The 17,436-nt window shown below is 40.2% G+C and overlaps 1 protein-coding gene across 45 annotated transcripts in view; it reads left to right on the plus strand.

The window, feature by feature from the left end:
- LRRFIP1 (LRR binding FLII interacting protein 1) overlaps positions 1-17,436 on the plus strand; it is a 114,458-nt gene that overhangs the window by 81,650 nt on the left and 15,372 nt on the right. For 32 of the 45 annotated variants that reach the window (XM_075755983.1, XM_075755984.1, XM_075755990.1 and 29 more), the window contains 8 exons: positions 8,165-8,197; positions 8,993-9,118; positions 10,187-10,258; positions 12,439-12,609; positions 13,559-13,651; positions 14,146-14,238; positions 15,419-15,511; positions 15,972-16,113. In XM_075755983.1, the coding sequence (XP_075612098.1) occupies positions 8,165-8,197; positions 8,993-9,118; positions 10,187-10,258; positions 12,439-12,609; positions 13,559-13,651; positions 14,146-14,238; positions 15,419-15,511; positions 15,972-16,113 (823 nt within the window). The remainder of the gene's footprint in view (positions 1-8,164; positions 8,198-8,992; positions 9,119-10,186; positions 10,259-12,438; positions 12,610-13,558; positions 13,652-14,145; positions 14,239-15,418; positions 15,512-15,971; positions 16,114-17,436) is intronic. The other 13 variants (XM_075755991.1, XM_075755965.1, XM_075755981.1 and 10 more) reach the window with 3 other exon arrangements.

Raw genomic sequence — 17,436 nt, forward strand, 5'->3', positions numbered from 1 at the left:
AAGGTGTCTCATGTTCAAAGAGGTCACTGTCCCTCAAGACACAGTTTCTTATGGTATGTATTGGAGCTTCTGGGCAATGCTTAAGACAAAGAAGGGGTGGACCACATGAGAAATTACAAACCCAAAGTAATTTCTATGCAGATGCACACGTTTTTACAGTAGAAGTACCTCTTGGACTCACGTGACAATGCTAAATGCAAGGGTATTGTGAAAAAGATTGATGGTTGATGCCAGTGCCGCATCTCCTTTGGTGATTAAAATCAGGAAACCTGAAATCTTCCTGCACCATTCAAGGAGTTTAGTTTCTCTCCATTCAGCAGTATTATGGTCTTGTGTTGCTGCAAAGCTGCAGGGCTATCCAGAGGCTGGATTTGAACGTACTTGTTGGACTGTAGCTCACCGGGCAGTGCAGAGTCTTTAGCGTGGTGAAGTGCTAGGAGGATTACGCATCCCCAGTGTGTCTAGCAGCTCGAATTCCCAAGTAGTCATGGCTGAACAAGGCTGAAATGCTAAGGGCTCGTCCAACCCCTGGGACTGTAGTTGACCAAGATGAGACTTTTTCCCTCCCTTTATATCTCTAAAAAGCAACTGTCTTCTATATTTGCAATGGCATGTCGGTGTTTTCTCGTTGTGATTGTTCCATGTAGCTGTTTACAACTCTTGAGTATCTTTCCTGATTAATTTCAGAGCAAGGTCTGATAGCGTGGTGACAGCAGCAGAGTGCAATAGCGTGTCTTTTAGAGGAAATGTGCAGCTTACAGTAGACTAGTCTGTAACAAAATTAATCTTCCACCAAGCATGAGCTCAAGTGTTGCACAGAGTTTTGGTAAGCTGGCTTTGCTTTGTGGAAGCATTCCTCCTAGTGAAGTTTTAATGTGCTAGCTCTCCTGGGGCCTATCATGTATTATCTACCACATCCATTGAGATACAAAACGATGACGAAGGCGATACTATAAATTAACACGCACAATGTGCTTTTCTAGTCATAACATCCTATTGCCTTTATTGCTTTGAGTAGCTGAAACTTAAATGCTGTAAATGTTGCCTTTAAGGACTACTGAAAAAGGTGTGTCTGGATAGTCAAAGAAGCTACCACAGCATGCAACATAGTAAGCTGGAACATGAACACTTAGAGTGTTCCTCTTCAGTAAAACACCCACGGTCCGCAGCAAGGAATTGCTTTCTACCTGGTATCCCTCATCACGCTGGTTCCCCCTGCAAACGTAGCCGTAGTGATTTGAAAACCTGCGCTGTGGTTTGTTGGTTTGTTTTTTTTTTTTTTCTCCCGCCATGAGAACTGCGCAGTAGGTCTGCGTCCCGGTGGTGAAAGGTGCCTGAACTCTCCATGCAGGGTTACTTCTTGTCATCAAGCAGGGAGTAGGTGAGCCTTTTGATCATCAAGGAAGCCCTCTCCGAAGCGAGGAGGAGCTGAATAAACTGGCTGGAGCAAAAGAAAATGGAGCTGATAGAATAGAGCTGCGTGCTCTGAAGTGTTGGTGTCTCTCAGACAAGAGTACATCCACTTTTTAAAATTATTTTATTTTTTTAAAAAGGTTTTTCATCAAATAATGTGTGGCAGCTGGTGAGCTATAAATAAATCAGTGTTTTAATTAGTCCCTGAGCTATGAGTTCTTGCGGTATATATCTTACATTAGTAATACTTCTTAAATGGTTTTGCAAACTGAATTCCAATTATCCCAAAGCAAAAAGTAATCAGAATAACCAGGGATGCCATTAAAGTTCTTTAAGTCTAAGAATTGGGTACATTGATGATGTGTGGGGTTTTTGTATTGCAGAGTCATTTGTGCAAGTTGCTTACAGTAATCAGAGAACGCAGCTTGCCCCTCCTGGGAAGTGTAGGGGATTTTTCTGCCTTCATTCTCACGCTTGCACTGTTCATGTGCGAGTGGCTGGAGATGGTTAGCTGTGTCAGCACCGATGCTGGAGAGGTGCCGAGCTGAATCTGCTCTGCAAGGAGACAACAGGCACTTATTTACTTAATTAGTGGTTTATTGCAGGGTGTGAAGAGCTTCTGTTATTTCCATGGCCTTGAAGAAGAGCTGAGAGTTAATGCCGTAGTGGGTGTAAAAGGCACCGCTGCAGGGGCTTTGCTTCTGCTTGTGCAAGGTAGCACAAGCCTTGCTAACAGGGTGGCATTGCTCTGAAAAGTTCTAATTACCCCATGGGGTCAATGCAACAGCCCCTTGGAATATTTTTTTTCTTTTCCTATATTAAACAGACAGCTCCTTTTCACGTAACTCACAGTAAGGAATCACTTGCTTTGCCTTTTACTAACAGAGGATTTGAGGCGTTTTGATAACGTTTCCATTTGCGTACTTGAACTTGGCAGTAAAAATGCTGAAATTGAGAAGACCAGGCTTTGTGGGCTTAGCAGTGCATTGCTTCCACTTGTACACTCCCAAAATGTCATCTGCTTGGACTTCCTAAAGGAAGAATAAAAATGTCCTTGGATGACGGTGATAACTTCAGAAAAAAAAAAAGTGGTTGGTTTTGTGTATATCAGTAGTCTACATTAAAACTGTTTTAATATTGCTAACCCCCAAACCGGCGTTGTTCCCTGCCTTAGTGTATCGAGCCATATGCTTTCTTCATTCTGCTCTATGTATCTTTTGGCATTTATACACATAAAGATTTGATTCCAAGATTACTTTTTAAATGGCTGGCGGAGGAGGAAGGAAAGGGAGTATCTGTTGAGTTGAAAAGCCGAGTTTCCAGCATGCTTATGTCACTTGAGAGTGTGATATTTTACAATATCCATGTACTGTAGTCACAAGTGCTTAACACTGAAGTTAAATATGACTGTGGGCACTAATGGGCAGAAAACCAAAATTGAGCTGTCTGCAAGCCTAACTAACTATCGTGAGAAATTACATATTGAGAACAGAGAATGATTCAATTTAACTTTTTAAATTAAAGCATAAATATCCTGTTACTGCAGCTCTTAAATCTTTTCTCAGAATTTTCTCCCCCTTCTATCACTGTTCATTTAAAAAGTGAGCAAAAAGTGACAGTAGTTTTCCTGCTGCACGCAGCTTTGCCAGCTGGTGTTCTCATTTGTGTTACCACGTTTGTAATACAGGAAAAGCCCGGGAGATACTTAAACACATGTGAATATTTATTTGTCTTTGTATGTATTTTTAAGAATTCAGTACATCTCCATGGTTTGCTGTTTGATTATTTTTCCCATTATCCCCACTAGTAATTGTCTGCTGTCCTTGCAGCGACTGCAGATGTGCAAATGTGTCATTTAATATTAAAGCTTTATACTCAATATAAAGCACAGATCTTAAGGCTACTGAGAGTAAAACACCAGGGCCGTCTGCACAGATGGAGGTAAATCTCGTGCCTGAGTTAGTGGTGTGTTTTGGCCAAAATGGGCTTTTTAATGTGAATTGCTGGAATTTTTTTTTTAATGAAACTACTAGTGACAAGCAATTATTTATACATTTGAAATAGGCTCAGAATGCAATAGTATTTATCTGAAGACTTTCTGAGCAAAGGAAGGCAAAATAATAGGAGCAGGCACGCTTTACTACTCTGAGAAGATGATATTTCGTATTAACTTTCTCCCTTGTGGAGCCTCAGGCGGTGGGCACAAGCCATGGGCACGCAGCCCAGCCAGCGGCTGGTACCGACAGCAGCGGCTTCATACTCAGGGCAGGACTGGAAATGCAGGTGCCGCTTAGCGCGTGTACGTATGTTAACGCAGAGTTGTGAAAGGCTTTTTTTCATTTGAAGAAGCTTATCGTGTTCTCACCAGAAATAAAATGAAGACAGACTTAATTTTCATGGAAGCAGTTATCAGCGTGCGCAAGCTTTGCCTTCTCTCCTCTACACTTCCAGATGTACGGTAGGCTTGTATCCTAGCCCAGGCACTGACAGCCTGCGTGTGCTTTCGGCCCCGCTGGAGTGAGGATTTGCTGCAGCGCTAACTTGCATTTCGGAGACTGATAAGTTTGTTTAAGCAATGATGTTTGGCATAACACTCATTCCTGAGCGAGGATACTTCTGACAAATCCACTTTAGAGCTGACAGAGTTCAGCAGTGGTTTTCCCCTGCTGACTTTTAAAGGCTTATTGCTAATTGCCAGTGTTAAGGTGGCTCTCAGTGGGAGAACACACAGGAATCCTCGGGGTTGCTGCCTGCCCCAGCCCAGCTGATCAAACTGGTAAGATGGGGATTGTTGTAGGGGTTATACTTAACTGCATCGCTTCTTGGGTTGTAATTCCGGGTTTTGTAGATAGCATCCTGTGTTCACCACTACCTATTGCAAGTTTTTTTTTTTCTTCAGTGTGGGCCACATTTCCCTTTCAAACTGCACTGTACTACTTTAAGAGCAGGAAATGATCTTAATTTGATTTGTCACCAAAAAAACCCCCAGCCCTTGATTTTTCTCAGGAAGTTGATCTAAATGCAAGATCTTAGATGGAGCTGAGCAGCGACAGCCACGTACTGAACAAGCTGAAGTTGTTCTTGTACCCAAGGGTGGTGCGCGGTGCTACCCAACTGCAAGCATTCCATGTTTCCCTTCCTCTCCAGCCTTGATTAGCAGGCTGGAGGCTGGAAACTGTGTCTTAGTCCTGATTTCTCCATCGATTTAAAGATCTGAATAACTTCTTTTCTTTATTTGTAGCTGGAGTGTAATGCTTAATTGTCCTGGGGTCTCTGGTCTTTTCAGTAAGTGTTTGAGACCCATCTCGGATGTGCTGTGATAGTACTGCAGGGGCTTGAATTTTCGCCTGGCCACTCACTGGTGGTGAAGAGCTTCAAGGGTTAACCTGCTAGCTGACTGTGGAGTAGAGAGAAATACTTTTTCAAACATTATACTAAAATGTTTTTATTATCTATGAAAAATAGGCAATGTATCCATATATAGACTTGTGGGATGATTTTGCTCTTGTTAAGTTTCCAGCTGCGGTGAGCCTCTGATATTGCTGACATTTTTGTAACATGGCTCTGGATTTATTCTGAAATTGCTGTTGGAAGAGGCTGAACTCTGATCCCATTGTACTGTGCAGAAAGCAACCTATTCCGCTTGCCAAAACAAAGATGTGCGTGCTGGAGTTCCTTGGAAAATTACTTCCTTTTCCTGCTTTTTTACGCATTCAAGTACAAATTGCCCAAATTGTTGGGGAAGAGGAAGGTAATCTGTGATTAGAGACAGACCTCTACCCTTGTGGGAATGAAAAAATGGTATAATGTTCTAGAAATTAAAGGTGAATTCTTCTTTAGCTCTCCTCTTCTAGCAAGTACTGTTAGTTCTTTACAGTTTTAGGTGGAAAAGTCCCAAAGCTAGGACATCTGTATGAAGGGCTATGCTGAGTATGGTACTGCGAAGGTGAAGTTGTTTTCAGTCTGCCTAATCATTATGGCTTTCTTTATTGAATGATAATATGGAAGGTAAGTATTTTAGGCAAGAATTTCATGCATTTTCAAATAAAAATAAGCAATTTTTTTTCCTGACCTTTCTCTGTTTGATTTCTTATTGGGTCAAATGCCAAAGGGTTTCTTGGGTCTGGGTGAAGGCTGAAAATCTGGAGTTCCCTCTGGTGGCTGACTGCTGTGGGAAGCAGGATTTATCCTTTTTAAAGCTAAAGATGAGCAGAATGAAAGCTGTATAAAACACTCATCTAAAATAGACTTGTGTCCTTCTACAAGACACTCTTTACACCTTTTGGTGTATCACTGCCAGGTAACCATAAAATTAAATGCCGCTTGTTTTGGCCTTTTTTGCTTAGAAAAGTGTTGTGTAGCAGGAGGCATCCTTGTAATGAAAGGATACTATGTTAGAATGAGGAACTGGCTTTTCTCAAGCCAGATTAAATTCTTAAGTGTTAATATTTAAATAAATTGGTAGTGGTAGTTACTGTTTTTGAGGAGAAAATGCTCTGAGTATTCCATTCATGGCACCAAAGGGATGTGTGTATGAGAGCATCACCAGGGAAAATGACATCTCCTGTATTTTTTTTTCCTAAACCACCCCAACTTTAGAAGTTGCTTAACAGCTTTAATTATTAAAGATTATGCCGCCTCAGAGAATTATTAAAGATTGTTGTGCAATAAATGTGTAGCAAGCTTCACAGGTGTGGTTATGAGTGTGCTGAGTAGAAATGTCCACTGTATGGGTATCTCTCACCATGTTCTTCCACATTTTTCCCTTTAAGTGGAAGTTTTTATTTGACTCATGTGATGCATCATTAAAACAAGTATCAAGATTTGCTCCCTTCTTTATCTTATTAAAAACAGAGGTAGCACATTTTTCAGAAAATAGAGGACATTCTGCAAACAGCTTAGGGAAAATAATATTTTGAGTTGCACCCTGAACCCATAAGGCAGACTTTGCAAAAGGCTGTAGATAAATTTCTGGAGATAGATTAGTGTGTGTGTGTATACACACTAATCTTTGGTGACATGCCAATATTTACGCTGCCACAACTGTCTTGATAAACAACAACATAGTGTTTGGCTGGGCTAGAAGGCTGCCAGTACACCACTGGGAGCTGTCTGGCACGGAAATAACAGGCTGTTTGCAAAAGTCAGTCCGTCTTGTTTATTGGGTCTGAACTGAAGTAGCTGCCTTCGTTGGTGACCTTCTCTTATTGCATCCAAATTCAGGGATATATATTTTTTTTTCTTAAGTACTTTGTGTATCCAGTGTCTTTTGCAAAGTTTACATCTAGTGCTTTAAGTCTGGCTTATTCTACTTCGAAGCCTAAGTCTTACATTTTCTTAATGCTAATCGTAGGGAATTTATGCTATGAGACTGTTGTCAGTGTAAAAAGCTGATTTGTAGTAGGTACCACTCTTGATCTGGGGAAGTCATTAATCTTCTGGAGGTCTTTTGGGAAACCATCTTGACTGTGGTGCTGAAAGTTCCCAGAAGTAGTTGACGTGCTCTGGACTTCTTGAGTTCTGCTGAACTTTTCCTTTCATTCAATCCTTCTTAAACTTAGTTCCATTTTAGATGGAGATATTTATAAAAAGATTGTTGTGAAACACTTTTTTTTAATCCCCCTCAACAGCAAAGTGAATAATGATGAAACACTTGATTTTAAATTTCTGCTCTTGGGAACATGTATATTTTGTTTGGTTTCAGGAAAAAGTTGATAGGATGGTGCCTATCAAAAAAAAAAAAAGCACACAGGTTGTATGTGGGTTTTGCTCTGTAACTTTCTTTTAAGCATTTAAACTGTGTCCGTGGGAATTTTCTGTACTCCTGAATGCTACTTTGGCTCTGCTTTGTTTCTTCTAGACTACTTTTAGTGCAGGATCTCTCTTCTGAATTAGTAAATTCCAGTGAAGTACTGAAACCATAGAAGAGCTGTTTATTTAGACTTTGAACTGGTCCCTTGTATTTGACTTGAGTGTCGGTTTATGTGGTCGCAGCCTTTACTTGGATCTTTGCTTGAAGTCACAGACCTTTTGTCTTGAGCGGAGAACGCTTATGAGGGCTTTTAAGCTTTAGATTTCTCTTTTCCTTTTTTTCTAATCTTCTTTTGGGAGTGGTGCAGACACAGTACAGTCATTTGAGTCTAGCCTGGTCACCTTGCTTTTTGGGATGGGGGAGGATGTGCTGGCAGGCTTCAGAGGCCATTAAAAAAAAAGTAACTTCTAGAAGCTATCTTGGCCTGGAGGTCTATTGATCTTTCAATTTAAAAAAACTTAACCTCTCTACTTAAGTAAATTGCTATTTGGGGGTCATTTGAGGCATATTTTTGAATTATCCTAAAGTAAATAGGAGTGGCTGCATATGTCAGCACAGCAGTTTCATGTGGGCTCTAAGACAGCTGGGGCTCTAAGCTCATGCCCATGTAGGTCCGTGTATTCTCACATTAACTCATAGACTGAGTGCTATCTTCATGTTTGAAATGTTGTGATGTAGAATATGGGAAAAAAGTATTTCTCTGTCTTTCTTAATAGACTAGTTTTCTTACCAATAAGTATATTCCACTTAATTACGTGCTGCTTAGAAATTTGGGGTGAATTGTCTAGCCTTGCTGTTCCGAGCGAGCTGACTGCTTTATGAGTGGATAGAAATTGCTAATGAAGTCATTTACAGGTTTAAGAATTCCCTTCCTGATGTCTTACTGCCTTCACTTGTCCTTTATTACATAACGATGCCTTCTAAATCTTTGTTTTACAGATTGAGGAACGGCCAGAAAAAGACTTTGAGAAGGTAAGAAGGATCTTCTGAATTATTCTGCCATTAGCGCTTTCTTCACGTTCTTTTTGGTAGGTACGACTTGCGGTGAGTCTACAGAAATCTTCTAGAAAATCCCCTGGGGAGCAAAACTTTGAATTATCGGAGCCTTCTACTACTACATATGTTTAAGAAAAACTTTCAAACCTCTGTGGTTATTCAGAGGTTAAGTAGCTGACCTTCAGTAACAGTTCACTGAAATTGCTGTAGGCTAAGCCACATGAATACTGGTTTTGTTTATTAGATTTTAATTATGAAAATAAATAATAATTTGAGGCGGGTACTGCAGTAGTGAGAAATTGGCTTAATGTAGAACACTCAGTACATTAAAACAGTTAATGTAGCTACTGCTACAGAACAGATAAATATCCATGAAAGGAGAGGAGCTTGAGGGGCAGTCAAAAGCACGCGCAAAATGTATTATTATAAATTTTGAAAATATCTGGCATGATGCTAGCCCCTAAAGACTTTGTCTAGAATTAGAAGCTAAGCCATGCAAACTCCTATTTCAGTAGTGTTTAAATACATTTGATCAGCCTTTTCTCATTAGTTTCCCTTGTTAAATCTTGATATTTTGATTTTTTTTCTTCTTAGAAAGTTACATTTTAATCAAATTTGCATGATGCAGAAGTGCAAGGGTTGGTGTAATATGTATTTTAAAAAAAAAAAGACACAAAGAACCCACACACACCAAAAAAACCTCCAAAGGTCCAAACCCACAATGTATCTAAAAAAAACCCTATAACCATTTTTAACTGTGTGTGATTGTAGGGAGCACGTACTGTTTCAAGTTTATCGGCAGCTACCTTAGCTTCTCTGGGTGGGACTTCTTCACGAAGAGGCAGTGGGGATACATCTATCTCGGCTGATACGGAGGCATCTATTAGAGAAATTAAGGTAAGAAATACTTAAACTCAACATAAATTGTTAGGAACCTGTCTCTTAACTATGGCTCTTTGGATCAGAATGTTTTTATGACTTACATTTCGTAAATTAATAAACTAGAAGATTACTTGAAAGTAGTGCTGATGTTCCCGTTACTGACTATAGAAATTGGCAGTAAGAACTGGGACTGGCAGGCTAATACTAATGAGGACTGTCTCCCGCGTTATTCTTAAATAGACTAATATTATCTAAAGGATATTGTTAAATACGCTTTAGACTTCTTTCCGAGAAAGAAACTGTCTTGTCTCCCCCTTTTGGCAGTTCTGACAAAATGAATCCTGTGCTGTAGATGAAAAGTGTTCGTATCATTGAGTGCTGGTCTGGGTAGTCCATAGCTAAATTGTTCTTTGTAATCTGTTTTTTAATGCCCCATTCTGAAGACTACTTTAAAATGGGGAATCTGAATTCTGTTAACTTTCATGCGTACGACATACAACTCTTCTGAAATTGCAGCCAAACACCTGGAATTTGTATTAGGACCCCGGATACAAGCAGGTCTGTCCCAGTTTCAACGCTGTAAAGAGCTGACAGATAGCCAAGTGCTGGTGACCAAGGACAAACGAGGAGAGAGACTGTGAAATAGGACGTAGAATTAATTTTAGTGACGGATGGTTTTCACACAGTCTTTCCTATGTCTCTAGTACAGCCTGCATTTTAGGCTTGCTTCGGCAGCCCTTACCCTTAATACCAGAATTCCCCAAAGAGGGCGATGATCGGTGAAAGGGGTAGAGAAGGACTGTGGCTGGGGCACGTCATTGTTGGAGGCTCTGAAGCTGGGTCTGCGTCTTGTCCTTAACATTGAAGATTTCATTTTTTTCCAGTCAAGAAGAGCAGAATTAGCGTAAACTTCTAACCGAGAAATTTCATTGTCCAGCAAGGCTCCAGGTCAGGATCAGACCGCTTAACCTGTGTGGTAGAAATATTGAAGCGAGAACTTTGGATGCCCGCTTTTCCCTGTCAGCTGCGCTTTTGCCCGTTAGTGTCAGTGGCATCATTCACCTTTCTCACCGTTTCCCTCAGGATATCTATGAGTTAAAGGACCAGATTCAGGACGTAGAAGGCAAATACATGCAGGGACTGAAAGAAATGAAGGTACTGGTTTACTGCAGCCTGGGAGTGTCATCATTAACACCAGCTAAACATTTCAGAGAATCAGTGTGAGACCTAGAACTGACCTTGCATGCTTTCTTCTGGGAGGGCTTGTAAGTGGTGTGAAAAGCATTTCATTCACTGCAGAAGTATCTGTTCTGACCTCGACTGATTGTGGTGAGAAACGCTTCCAAATGTTAACTGAAAGGCTGCTGATTACTACCGCATGTTGTCTTTGCTGTTTTGAGAAGGTAATCATTTTTTCTAGCAAATTAAAATTATTAGGGTTTTTTTTAGTTTCCTCATCCAGGAAGCCTCCCAATATTGGAAGGTGAACTAAAACTCATGTCCTAGAGTGCTATGAAAAATCAGAGTTTAAAAGCTTGTATATTTTTGTTTTGATAAGGTCCAGCATGCCTTTGGAAAGTTGTGCACGTGAGATGGTGACTATCATTTTGGTTTCACGTTTAGATCACAGAAGACACCCTTAAACAGTTCTCGTAACAAAGCTTGTTATGTGAAGAATGAACGCTCACACCCGTTGGCACAGAGGAAGCGCTTTTCGCTTTCATGAAACCACAAAAAAATTTTGGTGTAGCAACTAAGTTGTGCATCCCTGTACCACCACCTCCTAAGTGAGCAGCAACGTGTGCCGCATTTTTTGGAAAAGGCAGTCTTGCAAATACGTACGTAGACATCCAGGCATATAATGTGACATCAGCGTTAATTGCTGACTCTGTCATTGGCCTAACACTGTGACAGGTGAAGATGCTGCCTTCTGAAGTGAGTTCTCAATGGAAAAAAAAAGATTATTTTGGGACTTTTTCTGTAAAACCTAACTGGTTTGGGTTTTTTTCTCCCTGATCACTGTGTAGCAGGTTTAGCAAAATAACCACACTGCATTAAAAATGTAGGTCACTTTTCAATTTGTGTCCCTTAGATTGCCTTTTGTGGTGATTTGTGCCTAAGCTGCACTGCTTGATGCTAAGAAAACAAAATGTAGCATGTCTGAAGAAGTGTGCAGCAACTTCTTACTTGCATATACTTCCTTTCCAGCTAATTTCTGAGGTTTAATCCTACCACTGTTTCCAAATCCTGACTGCTTTCCTTTGGTATTTCTCATCCTTGGTCTGGAAAGTGCACTGAAACACAGTTTGTGTTTGGAACTGTACAAATTCATGTCTCTAAGGACAAATTCTCTTATTTGTCTATAGAAATGTAAACTAAACTGATTCAAACTTAATTTTGTTATCATATTTTTGTCTCTGTCATCCCCAGTTCCATTGACTGAACGAAAAGGGAAGTATATGAAACTCACCTGTGCTTTAGGTGTAACTGTTAGAATTATTTAAGTTCTGAGAAGAATTGCTTGATCGACACGAGTGTCCTCAGTGTTTGCATATTTGCACTGTTTTGTTTATGGAACTCTTTGTTTCTGCATTAAAATCGGATACTGCAAACTTTGCACAAGACGAAGAATGATCCTCATCTTTATTTTGCCATCATCTGTTGTTATAAATACCTCGGCGTCTTATATCCAGGCCAAGTTGATAGGAGAGGTTTTTGAGACCCTAGGAATTGTGTCTTGCAGAGTATATTTGTAAAGAAGCGATGCGATATAGGAAACCTAATGAAAAATGATACATCGGGTCACAAAAGCCACAGCATTTTCATGGCAAATTCTAATTCCTGAGTCAGTACATTTAGTGGTTCACACACTGCAAGGCTCCCTGAAATTTGTGTGAAGTGGCTGTCAAACTGCCTTAATTTGAGAGCTAAGATAATCTAAAATGATGTTAAATCAAGGCTAGTTTACCTTTAAAAAAAATTCCAACTTGTCATCTTCAGCAGCTGCTTTGAGCTGCCAATGTGCAGGGCAGGGGGAGGAGGGAGGAGGAAGAAAACTCTGAGAAGGCAGAAGCTGAAGCAGCAGCAGAGAACAGGAAACGTTTAATCCATCCTGAGGTGAGGTTCCTTGGCTGTAGAGACGTCCAGTGGGAACACAGGGGAGGTTCTCCTCACCTTGGGACAGCTGGTAAGCGTCTCTAGCACATGATTAGCACTGGTTTCCCTAGGAGTACTCAGCATGCTTGTGGTTTAGTACTTAATTTTCTTCTTGCAGGTCTTGGTTGGCAAAGTGTCCTTTATAACTGACTCTGACTGCGTCTGCTTGTTCTTTGCAGGACTCGCTAGCCGAAGTGGAAGAGAAATATAAAAAGGCTATGGTGTCAAATGCTCAACTAGACAATGAAAAAACAAATTTCATGTACCAAGTAGATACCCTGAAGGATGCGCTCTTAGAGTTAGAAGAACAGCTGGCAGAATCCAGGCGGCAATATGAAGAAAAAAGTAAAGTATGTATAGAGCTATGGCATGTCATTTAACTGGGAAAGACGGGGGGGACGGACAAAGAGACCTTTGGAAGGAGGCAGGAGGCAATCAAATTACTATTAAAGAGTTTAAATAAGTTGTTGGTTTAGTTCCTGTTAAAGCAAGTGGAATAGCTGCATGCTGTGTGTTTGTGATCATTCCAAGTTGGGAATCTTCCCTAAGTTTCTGTCTTATGAAGCAATTTCTGGAAATGTTTTGTATGGAAAGGCTATATTGATGATATCACGTGTCTTTTTATATTCCATTGTTAAAGTAAATTCAGAGGGTTTGTTCATAGTGACTTCTGGAGTATTTTTACACACAAAGCTCTCTTCAGAAGGCCTGTGAGAGTGTTGTGCAATTTATATAGTTAAGGCAGCTACTTGGTTGAGAGTCGAATTGAGTTTTACATGAATTCAGCATCTGACAGCTAGTGAGTTGGTGTTAAATAACAAAGCTGTGGCTTGTGTTAGATTTTTCAGAACTGTCTCTCTAGCTTGGGGCGTTTCACTGTAGTGTACTTCACAACACATAGTTTCTGGAAGATACAGTGTGGTTGTCAGGTTTTTTTTGAAGTTCACAATGCCTAACTAACTTTTAGTACACAGCTGTGTGGAAAGAGTGGGTTAAATTCCCAGCCGTTCCTCTGTGAGGTCTGTAGGACTTGAGTGTAAAAGCTGCCAGCCTGCTGCTACACTTATGAAGCTGGCTAAATGATGTCTGTCACTTCTGTATTTGATGGGATAATAGTTTCTTGGAAAAAGGACAAATAAGATAAAAATTGTCCTCTTGTGGGATTGTGATTAGAGGAATATTCAAGAATTGCATCACAGTAAGCATTTTCTTTGTGGTTGGGCTTATTTTCTTTTTTTTTTTTTCATGCGATGCTATTTTTGATCAATAAAATTATCATGAATATTTCACTATTCGTAGGAATTTGAGAGGGAGAAGCATGCTCATAGCATATTGCAGTTTCAGTTCACGGAACTCAAAGAGGCTTTGAAGCAAAGAGAAGAAATGCTTGCAGTAAGTAACTGTTTTATGTTATTTTTAATGGCTGCTTTGACTGCTATATTCATAGTTAGCAGTAGGAGTGTAGAAGGTGAGGCATGGAGAATTTTATTCCTTACTCAAGTTTCTCACCTGAAGAAATACTAGTATTTCAGGCCAAACAGGTTCAGAGCTGACTAATAGAAATAGTACTTTCACAACGATTATCTGAAGTTGGACTTCTCTTTTTTTGCCTTGTCCGAAATACGAAATAAGCCGTTTCAGACGGCTCTTTGTGGAGATGCAGAGGAAGCTGATGGAACTATCTAACTTGTTTTAAGTCATCTCGTGGATAGTAAGATTGTTTTCAGGAGCGTAGGCTTAGTTGAGATGTCAGAAACTGTGCGTGTAGATACTCTCTTACTTCAGCACCTGACTTTTTTTTCATTCTTTGGCCTCACTGCAATCTTAACCTTCTTTGTTAACCTGTTACCTGCTTTCTGTCTTCTTGTTTTGCTCCCATCTCTCAGGAAATCCAGCAGCTGCAACAGAAACAGCAGAGCTATGTCAGGGAAATTTCTGATCTTCAGGAGACAATAGAGTGGAAAGACAAAAAAATAGGGGTAGGACTGTCAACTCCTGAAACCTGTTCAGAGTGGCACTGTCGTTCTCCAGCTGATCCTGCTTTTGCAAAACCTCACGAATAAAATCCTCCCTAGTAACTTTGCTTGCTGTGGCTGTCTTGCTGTATTAGCAGTGAACTAGCAAATAGCAGATTTTGTCTTTGGCTGGTATCGCAAAATCCAAGAAAAACGTAGCAGCTGGTCTGATTTCAAAACCTAGGGTAATTTATTTGCTGTGGTGCACCATTTGTATTTCCCATATTGAGAAAGGAAGTGCTATTTATAATGCAATTCCATCAGCACTGAATTTTTGCTTGTTCAGATGTACTCTGCAGACTGAGCAGAAACTGGAGTGTGATACAGAAGCAATAGAGCTATTTATAGGCTCTTGGGGTGAAAGTCTGTAACTCTCCCTTGTTTCTAATCCCTTCTCACCACCCCCTATCAAAGCCAAATGGAAACCTGCTCTTGAAGAAAAACATGGCTTTCTCTTGTAACAACGAGCACTGAGAGACTTTCTGAATTTAGGAGAAAGAAATCTGGCAACTTGCCCGTGCTTGCCATGTCCAATAACTTCCAGCAATTGGAAACTCAAAATGTTGTGATTTTTGTTACTGTTTTATTTGTGTATTTCCATAGAAATACTGAGGGGAGTCAGTAGCAAAATACACATGTGCACAAGGTATGTCCCAGTCTAAAGATGACTTATTGCCAGCTTTCAATTGACATGTACTGCACCCATTGTGGCAACCCATGGATAAAAAGACTATTAAAATCTGCTGGGCCTGCTTTCATGCCGCTTTGTTAACACATGGGAGTTGCAGTATGCCTTCAGTGTGCATTTTGAAGTTATATGGATATGAATTAATTTGTGTAGCAGATAAGAATGAAAAGGTGACCCTCATTTGAAGGATCCCTAATGGAGGATTGGGCTCTGAATGTCTTTAGTAGGAATTCCTGGTCATTGAATCAGCTGTGCATTTCTTGGATTTGAAGTGTATCTGTATGTATGTAAACTCGGTCCTTTAATCTGTAAACTTTATCTTTTTCATACATGCCACTTCCATGAACCTCTGAATATCTTAAATCTCCTCATTCTTGTTTACACTTGCTTTTCATGGTCTTTACTTGTCTCCCTTCCTTTCTTCACATCTCCTCGCCCTCTGTGTTGGGAACTCAGGCGTTAGAGAGGCAGAAAGATTTCTTTGATTCCATAAGGAGTGAGCGGGATGACCTTAGAGATGAAGTGGTTGTGCTGAAGGAACAACTGAAGGTATGCAAGAGGAATAAAAGAAACTTACGTTCAACTGCCAACTTTTTCCTCCTGTACGTTTTTGCAGAAAAATCTAATCTAGCTTAGTAGGAAGAACTCTATTTTCATGTTGCCATTTCGGGAATTTTTCTATAGAAAGTCCTTCCCCCTAATATTGACGGTGAGCTCTTAGTGTATACTATAGGATTAAGTAGTTACTTTTGTAGGAGACACTTCTCTGAGGAACATTTTACACAGCAGATATATGTTTAAAAAAAAAAAAGCTGGGATCACATCTTTGCTGTCATAATGGCTAAACTGAGAACTGTAATATCCTGTGCACTTTTCTGACTTCCAGTCATTTTTAATGGAACGATTGAAGCAAATGTTTATTCAAATGTCAAGGAGAAGAACACCTGAACTGTCGCCCCCCCCCTTTCTGAGCAGCAGGCTCTAAAGCATTTCTTCCGCTTCTCCACAGAAACATGGAATAATCCCAGACTCTGACGTAGCCACCAACGGGGAGACGACAGACATTCTTGAGAACGAAGGACCCTTGGATTCTTCCAAAAACGTTCCAGGCACACCTCAGGCATTAAAGTCAGGAGGGGATGGGGCGCTAGGTAAGTGCTGTATATCCTTTCCCATCCTTCTGTCTGTCCATTCATTCATCTTTGCTTGGAGTTTGGGCATTTGTTAGCGGGACGATTAACGCATCACGCAGCATGCTACTTGTTGAATCACTTCCTATGCATTTTTCTGCTTAATATTTATTATCACTTCAAGTATGTTGTGCGGTTTCCTGCAAAGGCAGACTTCATTTCCCATTCAAGGCGACAAAGGACGAGAATACAAATATTACATTACAGATAAGTAGCTGTCATTCAGATTACTATTTAAACCCCGAATTTGAAAATTGTCCCAGAATAATCCTACTGTTGTTCAGTATTTTTCAGCATGTATCTTAAAGTATCGGGGGAAAAAAAAGGCATTTTAGTTTTCCTATAAAGAACTTGTATGTTGGTTCATTTATATACCTGAGAACTCTAAGTGTCTGCTGAACAACAGTGCTAGGCACTGTTAAAACACACAAATGTACGAATTCGCTGTTCTTGGTATCTAGTACTAATGACCAGTTCCTATTAACACTTCAACATTTTTACTTGCCATAACGGGATTAACACTGTTAAATTCAAAGATGATAACTCTGAGATGGGTAGTGTTAGGAAGGAGAAATCTGGTTGGCAAAACCTTTCTTTTTATGCAGTTGTGATAAATGGCCTCTCAGAAAGCTATTATACTAGTGGAAGGAAAGGAAAGAATAGATTTGTCTTTTGGTTTTTGTTCTAAATGAACATACTAATAAATAGTGACAGGCAGCCAACTGTTGCAAGTGCAAGCTATCTTGCTTTTAGCTGTTGGCTGCTTTTTCCTCACTCAGTTTTTGTGTGGAAACAATATGGAACACCAAAACCAAGGTAAGGGCGTATTTTTAAATATAACGTGCTTTCTGCCTCTCCTTATTCTGTTGGGGTTTTTTTGGTTGGTTGGTTTGTTTTTTGGAGATAAGTACAACATAGACTCAAAAGCTAACTGCTGAAACCACAAACACTGTTGTTCTAATACCTGTTGCTCCTAAGGATAAGTTGAAGGAGAAACTGTTCCAGACCCCCCCTAGAACCAGTGAAGTCCCCATCCCTTTGGGTGGGTGAGTGGCTGTAAAGGGCACTAAGTGCCTGAGCTTTGGTCTGTGTCGGCGATGTTGAACGGTTGCCAATCAGATTTTACGTTCAGTGTTTGTCTTGTACACTGACGATGCCTGTTTACGATACTTAGGAATAAAATATTACCGAATAATCCTTGATTACTTCATTATAATGGCATCAGACACACACTCTTGCATGCATAGAGTGGTGTTAGAGTTAAAGTTGTAGATAAAGTTGCCA

The sequence above is a fragment of the Balearica regulorum genome, chromosome 6 (genome assembly GCF_011004875.1).
Source record: "Balearica regulorum gibbericeps isolate bBalReg1 chromosome 6, bBalReg1.pri, whole genome shotgun sequence".
NCBI classification, from domain to species: Eukaryota; Metazoa; Chordata; class Aves; order Gruiformes; family Gruidae; genus Balearica; species Balearica regulorum.